Source organism: Miscanthus floridulus, chromosome 5 (genome assembly GCF_019320115.1).
Source record: "Miscanthus floridulus cultivar M001 chromosome 5, ASM1932011v1, whole genome shotgun sequence".
Taxonomy (NCBI): domain Eukaryota; kingdom Viridiplantae; phylum Streptophyta; class Magnoliopsida; order Poales; family Poaceae; genus Miscanthus; species Miscanthus floridulus.
In genome coordinates this window covers 40608622-40619034 of record NC_089584.1, presented here as the reverse complement: position 1 = coordinate 40619034, position 10413 = coordinate 40608622, and the positions used below count along the sequence as shown (strand labels likewise).

General features: G+C 44.3%; 1 protein-coding gene across 1 annotated transcript; it reads left to right on the top strand.

Moving 5' to 3' along the window:
• Window positions 1-7672: 7672 nt before the first annotated feature.
• LOC136452047 (peroxidase 2-like) lies at window positions 7673-9137 on the top strand. The gene is made up of 2 exons (XM_066452699.1): window positions 7673-7986; window positions 8122-9137. Exons 1-2 carry the CDS (start codon window positions 7756-7758, stop codon window positions 8938-8940), a joined length of 1050 nt encoding a protein of 349 aa, XP_066308796.1. The 5' UTR covers window positions 7673-7755; the 3' UTR covers window positions 8941-9137.
• The last annotated feature ends 1276 nt before the right edge of the window (window positions 9138-10413 follow it).

Here is a 10413-nt window from a genome sequence, read left to right as displayed (position 1 = left end):
AGACCGTCTCCGTCTTCACCAACCGCACCGGCGTGATCATGGTGAGATACTAAACGCAATACTCACTTTGTTTTAGACTCTACTACGCCGTTGCCGGGGTTACACCGTGAGCCATCATGCTCGAGCCGCCATGGCCGGCGTGGAGCCTTCTCCGGTGCGCCTTCTGCCGATCTGAGGGCTGGGCTGAGTTCGTAGGAGTGTGTGCATCATTTGGGTGCGGTCTGCCTCGCCGAAGTGTCACCGTCGGCGCATTTTGGGCCGGCCAGTGATGGCAGCGCCACCGTGACCTGTATGAGTCATTGACGAATGGGGTCGGGCTGTCAGTGAGGAGGAAGGAGAAGAACAGTGAGGTTTTATTACTTTCTGATTTGGAATAGTGCTAAACCTTTGGGAATTTGTAGGAAATTAATCATAGCTCCAAAAATTCTGAAATTTTGTGTGTAGCTTCTGTACATGTTCTAGTATGGTTTAAAAATTTGAAACTTAAAATTTGAATAAATTTTTAATGTTCAAATATTCAGTCCATTAATTGATAAATGTAATTTCCATGATTTTTGTAGGCCACTGTATAATTCCAAAAATTATGAAATTTGTTTTGGTACACTAATTTGACATAAGGAAGCCTACATAAAATTTTGAGGTCATTTGGAATAAGTTCATTTTTGGGCTTATTTCCAAATTAATTCAAAAATAAATAAAAGCAAACCCTAAGTGTTTGATTAGTGTTGAATTTTGTTTTGGTCATGTTTTGTGACCAGTAGGGTTTAAAGATCCGTAGTGGTCGGAGAGTTCGTCGTAGTGGTCGGAGAGTTCGCCGTAGTGGTCGGAGAGTTCACCGTAGTGGTTGGAGAGTTCGCCGTAGTGGTTGGAGAGTTCGCCGTAGTGGTCGGAGAGTTCGCCGTAGTGGTTGGAGAGTTCGCCGTAGTGGTCGGAGAGTTCGCCGTAGTGGTTGGAGAGTTCACCGAAGTGGTCGGAGAGCTCACCAAAGTGGTCGGTGCTGGCGTGGTCACATCCATTGCGAATATGATTTGGTTAGTTTGGCTTGTAACTGTACCATGAAGGAAAGTTGTATTCAAGGCGTTGTTATATTTCATGCACCATGAAAGCATCATGTTTACATTATCATCATGTTGAAGCATATGCTTTTATTTCGTGTAGAATCCGAGAGTGAAACGATTCTAGTTGAGCAAGTTCTGGACGAATCCCCGGTTGTCGCGGGATTCGATAATTGTGGTACTGATCCGGAACCTAAGATTGTCAACGAAGGCAAGCCCTGGTTTATGCATTAAACCCTTACCTTATTTACTTTAAAAAGTTTATCAACTATGTTACTTATTGCATTAAGTTAATTTATTCAAATGTTTCCTACTTGATGCATTACCTACCTTGATACTTGTTTACCATCCTTGAAGATGTTTTCATTTACAAAGGCGTAGTATGCTTAGTATGCTTTATGGTAGGCTTTCAAAGTAAAAGTTTTGATACAATCAAAGATGGCATACTGGCCAAAGAAAGAAAGAAGGTAGAATGAACTAGAGACTAGTCGGGTAACTTATCTTGAATGTTGGGTAATGTTGCCGACTATGTCGCTTAAAGGCCACTCATTGTGGATCTTCTGAACGAGACACTTTGTAGTACTGGTCACATACTCCGGTAAGCCTACTTCGGCTAATCCGATACTAAGACGAATGCCCACGCACTGGGAGTGGAGAGATGGCGGGAGTAGCGTGTACCCTCGTGGCTGGAATGTGGCTAGATTTGAGGTGTGCTGTACTCTCGGGTGGCGTGGAGACGGCTTAGTATAGGAGGATCCGGTAGCGAGGTTGATATATGCAAGATTAAGTTCTACATATGTCGTATGATAAGGAATCCCCAGCTGGGACTTGAATCAATTCGAATTGCCGGTGCTCCGCGGATATGGAGACTCGATTCATTACAGAAGCAATGCAGGACTGGTGAATTACTAAAATATGAGAAAAGAATGGAATGAAAAGGAATGGAATATGGGAAATGTATATTTAGTTGAGATAATGAACTAAAAGGACTTAGGGGTAAAACTTGAAAATAGAATGAAGAATAGTAAGCTTTTGGCAAAGAACTTTTGAATCTTGCTACATCCTTACCTTGCCCCAAACCCCTGCATCTCTAAAGTCTTACACCCCTTTGCGTCGGGTTAGTCTTGTTGAGTACTTTTATACTCACGGTTTGTTCACCCTTGTTGCAGGTGAGTCGCATGCGCAGGCTTGTTTTGGTCCCTGCTGCATGTCTGTGTTTGAAGTCAATGACGATGAGGAGTGATGAATGGCCTTTGGACAAGGCACTAGTTTGTTTGATAAATAAAGTTAATGTAATATTATCCCGCTACTATGGTTGTATGACACTTATGGTATTGTAAGTTTGAAAACAACTGGTTTGTAAACTATGTTATCTTAAGACTTCCGCTATCTTTACTCTGATATATATATATATATATTTGAATAAACTGTTGTAATCTGCAATGTCTGTGATTGGGATCCTGTTTGAAAAGAGAATCGTGGATGATTTGGGTTTCCCGAGGACACCCGACAGACCTGTTGAGTTGTTGGGAACTCGTGAACGCTATCCGAGGTCTGGTAAGACAACGATAGGTGCACGTGGGCCCGATTTCTTAGGAGGTTCTGCCACACTGTTCCTCCTCGGAACCTCCGTCCGGGTTTTGAGGCTCAAACCCGTGAAACTGGCCACCGATGGTTTTGAGGCCCAAACCACCAAACCGCCCATGAGTAGCGTACTTGATATGCGTCCCTCGCCACTCGACAAGTGTCACCGCCGTCCTCGACTGGCCGGCCGCCAAGTCCTTCTGAGCCCTGTTCGACTTGCACGTCCGCCGTCTTGACTCGGTCAACACGTCACTCCCATGTACACCTGCGCTTGTCGATGTCTCAGATGTCAGCCACCGTGGCTGGTCACCCGACCTCCTGGTCCCTTAAGCCTCACGTCCGTCCTTCACCACTCCCGGTCCATCGGCACGGCACATCCCTACTTGACCTTCACCTCGCCGGCGACCACCGCCTTCGAGCTCACACCTGCACACCACAAGCCAAGACACACGTCACACAACCCAACTCATGCCATGGTTAGCTCACAAACTTAACCTAGGTCGTGGATCACGTTGGCAATCACTCATCACAAAACGAACTATAAGGGCACATATCAACCTTGTGTTCGCAGCCACGGCGCATAAATTGCTCCACAAGCAACTTATCTGGCTGGTTTTCTGTTTATGTTTTTTTTTGTCTGTGTGAATTACTAGCTCATTAACAACAACGTGCATGATGAACTTCGTGTTTCATCATTTGTGGAATTACAATGGTTTCGAAGTTTAGTTAGTGAATATCGGTGCAATGCCCGGCTGATGACTTATCTATATGCACTGCAAATTTGCTGAAATGTTATCTAGATTAATGGTCGTGCAAGTGCGATATATATATATATATATATATATATATATATATTACTGTACTCTAGTCTAATATTCGGTCTGTCTAGGAATGATTGTGACTGCAGTATTAACTTTAGGGATTCCGTATATCAACAACCGTGTGGAAAATGTCGTATATACGACGTACCCCGGCCCACCTCATCCCCTCATGGACCGAAACGTCATGATTGAGAGCACCACGCGATCGAAGGGTCAGCGACGACGACGCACTAGTTTTTGCTTGCATGTGCGCCACAGTCCATCACACATCGATCGATCGTGCAAATCATACACTACCGTACCGTACACCTTGGAGCTAGCTAGCTAGCTAAAACATGCAACACAGACACAGTCGTTCATAGTAATATGCAACAATTAATTCTCTTTCAAAAAATAATATGCAACAATTGTTTAGCCAATGCAATTTAAAACCACCAAACCGGCCTCCATGCATGTTAGACTGTAGTTGTTGTCCATGGAACCGTATGCATGATCCCCGGCTCAAATTAACCAAAACAATATGTTTGCTTAAGTATAATTGATCGACAGCAAAGCATACCAGACGACACAATGCATAGAGTTTGCACATGCTGATGGTATGCGTGCCTAAACGAAGGAACTTGCATTGCATTGGCCGGAGCATGCATGCATGTGATGTGCTCCAGAGGTAAGCTATAGCTCAAGTCTTTCCGTGGGTAGATAAGATAAGATTGTTGAACAATAATAAAAGTCACCAGCCAGTTTGTTTATTGAAAAAGTAGGGGAATAAAGCAGACATGCCCTTGCCACTGGCGCAGGACAGCTAAAGTACTATGGATGATATACACATCAACTCCATCGATCATGGTAGTTGGGCTATATAGTCTATCTCTCGTGAAGACTCGTGACCTGTCGGAGCCATTTGTAAATTCTCTACTTCAATTTGTATATTAGTATATGGTTATCGACCTCGAGGGAACGTCAATTTATTTCTTTCATTCTTTGGAAGTGGGGAGGCACCCGCACCCACGTGTGTTTGTCACAATCGTCGGACGCACATCATCATCTAGCTAGCGGCTTCAAATTATAGCCGGAAAAAAACTTTTATTTAGAAAAGAAAAGATCTGTACAAATGCAGCACTGGAGATCAACAAGAAACTGAGCCAGGGGGAGTTACTGGCTGTGATTTTGTGCCAGCATAATGATTATGTGTATACATACTTTGAACTTGAAATTCAAATATATTCTTGTTTCTAAATTTTAAATTCCATATAGACCTTTCGTAGTCGATTGACTAGCTAGCACCCATAAAGAACTACAGTAATCATCAAAAAACACATCACAAAAGTTGGGCTACAGTTGGGTCCTTATATAAGAAAAAAAAGTACGGATGAGAAGCAGAGTTTCAGGTTAGAAATGTTTTTTTTTCGATCAGTCTAAGAGCATATATATCATTTCAAAGGAAGCTGGATTTTTGTATAAAAAAACTTTTTTTTTGGTCTGGGGAGGACGCCAAACTTTTAACATAAAATAAATTAAGCTTGGTAGCAACACTTCCCCCAATTATTCCCACTCATTAGCAAGGCTAAGGGGTAAAATTAATTAAAAACTGCACAGCTGTTATTAATTTTGAGTGCAGAACGTACAGCGACGGCTGTCCTGCGCTTAAAGCAACTCCAAGAAACTCTATAAATCCTTTCTAAATGCAAGGAATAGAGATTTTGATGAAAAACTACCCCCTAACAGCTTTTCTAAATGGTTATCCAAATATAGCCATCTTCTATTCTAGATTTTTCGCTAGCCAAAAATATAAGACAAGAATGACTCTCTAGAGTGCATACGAGATATAGAAAAACTGTTGGAGAGTGAAATAATATAGAAAGCGATTTGTATGCAATTGACTCTCCAAATGGTAACTTAGAGAGTGAGATTTAGAAAGAATCTTGAAGATGCTCTTTCAACTAGATATGTAATCATCCGCTACATGCATGTTACTGTATGAAATTTGACAGAAACCATAGCCATAGCTTATACTTGGCAGCAACGAACGAACCATAACTATCGGAGCAAAACCTGGAGCTGGTTATTACTACTTATATTTGATCACGTTTTTGTTCTTACATGCATGAAACAAGTTTATTCCTCTCAAAAATACTATTATTCCTCTAAAAAGACTTAATTCGTCTAATAAAAAGTTCATTGTGTGGAATGGTTCCAAAGAGTGATTTGTGGGAAGACGATTAAACTAGCGAAATCAAGCTCTAAGCGATATATATACTACTAGGACGTAACTTTAATAAATTTCTGCATTTTGCTGAAATCATTCAACACAAACGACAACAGGTGAGCGAGCATATATGGGAACCGTGGTCCAAACAAATAAAATATGTCCCCGGCTAGCTTTTCGATCCAAGGCCTTGTTTAGATGCCACCCAAATTCCAAATTTTTTCACTCTCTCTCCATCACATCAATTTTTAGCCGCTTGCATGGAGTATTAAATGTAGGTAAAAAAAATAACTAATTACACAGTTTAGTTGGAAATCACGAGATGAATCTTTTGAGCCTAGTTGGTCCACGATTGAACAATATTTGTCAAATAAGACGAAAGTGATACTATTCATCAGGTTGAAATTTTTTCGCAATCTAAACGAGGCCCAAGTTTCCATTTTCATAACGGTGCTGAGGCCGCCGTGCTGCCTGACACTGACAGCAGCATGGATATACGAAAAGCACTTTGGGCTTTTTCGAAGACCGCGCGCGAGATGAGAGTAGCAGTCCACGCATCACGGATGGACCAACCAACGACCAGTTAGCGCTAACGAACTGAGATGTGACAGCATGCAGGCGCCAACGTGTCGTACTGGCTCTTCTTTGAACGATTCATATGCTGCTAGCAACACACCACACCACCGACACACCTTCGTTCTCCACGCTAGCTAGCTTTCTCCCTGAAATTGAGAACAAGCTAAGTACGCCTACTCTCCGCGATAGCTAGGGTTGTTGAACACGTTAGGTGATGCCTTATTTGGACGTGCATATGTATGGTAGGTGTTCGAGCGAGGGCCTACGGTAATCGGAAACAACTGGTACGTGCGACCATACAACAATACGGTTTTGATGGTGTAACACTAAATCTATTATTCACCCGTACCTAGCATCCATGTGTCATGTGTAAGTTTACATCCAAGTCATTAATATTTATTGAGCCTGCCCTAGCTCAAAACCCTGAGTTACACGACATTGTTGTATCTACATGAATGTGTTACACACACTATGAGCGTGTTTAGTTGCCCAAATTTGGGAATTTGGGCTACTGTAGCACTTTCGTTTTTATTTGGCAAATAGTGTTCAATCGTGGACTAATTAGGCTCAAAACGTTCGTCTCGCAATTTTCAACCAAACTATGCAATTAGTTTTTTTTTCCGTCTACATTTAATGCTCTATACATGTATCGCAAGATTCGATGTGATGGGTACTGTAGCACTTTTTTGAATTTTGGGTGGGAACTAAAGACGCTCTATTATAAAAAGGTTTTTCAGAGACGGTCAAACACAGTTTATAAAGGTGGTGGTACTGGCCCTATATGCCTAGCTCCTTAGGTACAGAGTCGGACGTCATAAAAAGTTTGCCTCTATAAATCAATTATTTACAACACCCGTCTTTTTACATAGGTGGTTGTTTATTAAAATGTCTCTATAAATAGCCTATTTTTCTGAAATTCACTGGTATTTTTTGGAGACACACGTTGTACCACCCATGTAAATAAAATAGATTGCCTTCTAAAATAAAATTTAGGTCAGTGTCACTAACCATCTGATCGTGAATTATTCACTACGTGGACAAAATGTCATCTATAGGAAGAGAAGTAAATTGTTTGGATATATGCACGGTGAAGACACTAGAGTCAGGCCTAGCCTAACAGGCTAACAGCTAAGGAGGCATGGAAAACAGGAAGAACATTGAGTTTTAGAAGACAGCTCTATTTGGCTGTATATATCAGCCAATAATATCACGTTTAACCAGGTCAGCACGCGGCACACCTAAACTTTTAGGTACGCACTATATTATGAAGCTAACATTATGGGCACATTGTGATTCCCTCCCTACGCTCTCCCATCTCATTATCGGCGGCAAGCTCAATCATTAACCGTTAAACTACTGGCCAAACCCGGCAATATATATACCCCCTGCAGGCCCAGCTCCAAAGCACAACATCACAGTGCACAGCACCTGTCCCTGAGCTCAGCCATATCCGTCTCTTGCTCATCAGCTAGCCACCCGGCTTAGCCGATCGAGCTTCAGAAAGGAAAGGAAAATGAAGCTCTCGGCGGCAGTCCTCTGCGCCCTTGTGGCTGTCCAGGCGGCGGTGCTCCTCCTGGCCACCGTGCCGTCGGCGCAGGCCAAAGAGCTGGAGGTCGGCTACTACAGCAAGAAGTGCAAAGGCGTGGAGAACGTGGTGAAGTGGCACGTCATCAGGGCGCTCAAGGCCAACCGCCGCACCGGCGCCGCTCTCGTCCGCCTTCTCTTCCATGACTGCTACGTCAGGGTAAGCACTAAGCAAGCATGCGCATTCATGAACGCCTGCTAATTTTATTATAGTAATGTGTGTGGCGTGAAATGCATGTATAACTACTTGACGGTAATTAAACTAAATAACTAATTAAACTGGACATCCATGCAGGGGTGCGATGGTTCTGTCCTCCTGGACGCTTCCTCCGACAACCCTCACCCGGAGAAGGAGGCGCCCGTGAACATCGGCCTCGCCGCCTTCGACCTCCTGGAGGAGATCAAGGACGCCGTCGAGAAGAGGTGCCCCGGCGTGGTCTCCTGCTCCGACATCCTCATCTACGCCGCCCGCGACGCGGCCAGCGTCCTGAGCAACGGCCACGTCCACTTCGACGTCCCCGCCGGCCGCCTGGACGGCTTCGTCTCCAAGGCCGAGGAGGCCCAGGCGGAGCTCCCGGACTCCACCGACGACGTGCAGAAGCTCATCGACAACTTTGCCAGGAAGAACTTCACCGTGGAGGAGCTCGTCATCCTCACCGGGGCGCACTCCATCGGCCAGGGCCACTGCTCCTCCTTCAGGGGCCGCCTCTCCGAGCCGTCGAGCCAGATCACCCCGGCGTACCGCGACCTGCTCAACTACAAGTGCTCCCAGGGGTCCAACCCGCCCGTGGACAACAACGTCCGCGACGAGGACTACGGCGTGGTGGCGAGGTTCATGCCGGGGTTCACTAGCCGGGTGCGCAAGATCCCTGACTTCCTGGACAACTCCTTCTACCACAACAACCTCGCCAAGATCGTCACCTTCCACTCCGACTGGACGCTGCTCACGCACAAGGAGGCGCTCGGCCACGTCGTCGAGTACGCCGAGAACGGCACGCTCTGGGACGAGGACTTCTCCGACTCGCTGCTCAAGCTCAGCAAGCTGCCCATGCCAGCCGGAAGCAAGGGCGAGATCAGGAAGAAGTGCAGCGTCGTCAACCACCGCCTATACTAAGCCAGCTGCCGTACCTACAACAATGGAAATCCAAGAAAGAGGTCGTGTGCTGTGCCCGCCCAACACATACTTGTCCGTAGATCAAATGAGCCATAAGGTTGCGCTTTTTTCGTTTCATCCGTTCTTTTGATTCTCATTCGTTGTACTACACACTTTTTGTGTATTTCTCGTATCTGCCAAACTGCAATAAAACTTTGTTCCTGACATGTCCAACAAGTGAAGTGCTAGCTATACTTCTATTGGCAAATGCCATTATTGTCCTGTACAACATATGAGTGGTCAACCTTTCAGATCAGACAATTACTATATAAGCTAAACGTACTATCAGGATACTCGTTAACGGATATGGTGTGAAACGTTAGTACCCGTTATACTTCCTACATTTCAAATTGCAAGTTGTTCTGGCTTTTCCAGATATATATAGTTTTGGCTATGCATCTAAATATACATTATATACGTCTAGATACATAGTAGAAACTATGTGTCTAGAAAAGTCAAACCAGAACAGACTTACAATTTGGAGTATCTCCGGGTGCGGATTTACAGACACTACTTGCATTAGGCAGCTCCATGCCTGAACCCCTAATAAGGGCCAGCTAAAGTGACACATGGATGTTGTCACAATTTTGTCCTATCAGTGTATTAGTGTGAAACCAAGTTATAAGAACTTTGGTTTGATTTGTGGCTTTGAGAGCTTTTGGGATTGCACGAGGCTCTTGTGTTGCTTATCTGACTCTTCATTATGTTTATCTTGCATACTCTTTTCAAACTGAGAGTTTTTACTTGAAACTTTCATGATCTTTTCTCATATTAAGTGGCTTCGTGTTTGCTTTTACTTGGCTTTTATACACTTGAATGAGGGGGGTTTCTCTTCTCTTTTAAACCTTCTTCTATGCATTCATCAAGGCGGAGATTGAGAGACCAAGATCAAAAGTGCAGTGTTCTCATCCATGTGTGATGAATTTTTGACTCAAGGGTTGAGGTTTGAGGCTTCTTCGGTTGAACTCATATTTCAAATGTGCTTGTTTATGCTAATGGCTAACTCAAGGCACCGCGTTGTGTTGAGTGTGTTGTGCAACGTGTATCTTGGCCTCTTGGGGCTTGTGAGTGTGTCGGTGTTAGATGCGTTGAGGTGGTCGACATGTGATGGAGATGGTCAAGGAAAGAGTCCATACACAATGAACCAAGGATGGTGAAGACAGCATATGAAAACTTGGATCGAAGGACCAAAAGTGTGAGAACAGACCATGAGAGGCTCACATTGGGACATGGAAGAGCAAGAGTACATGGTGATGAAGACGGTGTTGACCAGAGTCAAGGGAGGGGTGAGACCAAGTGAAGGCAAGGCATCACAAGCATTTTGTCCACCAACAGACCGAGGACAGGTTCAACATGCATCGACATTGTTCAGTAACACCTTGTTGGGCATGTAAGAGGGTTTTCTTGTTTGGTCCATGAAACCGAGCATGGACA

Coding starts and splice junctions, on each gene's coding strand:
- LOC136452047 (XM_066452699.1), top strand. CDS start 7,756: ATGAAGCTCTCGGCGGCAGTCCTCTGCGCCCTTGTGGCTGTCCAGGCG. Junction 7,987..8,121: donor TCCATGACTGCTACGTCAGG/GTAAGCACTAAG, acceptor ACATCCATGCAG/GGGTGCGATGGTTCTGTCCT.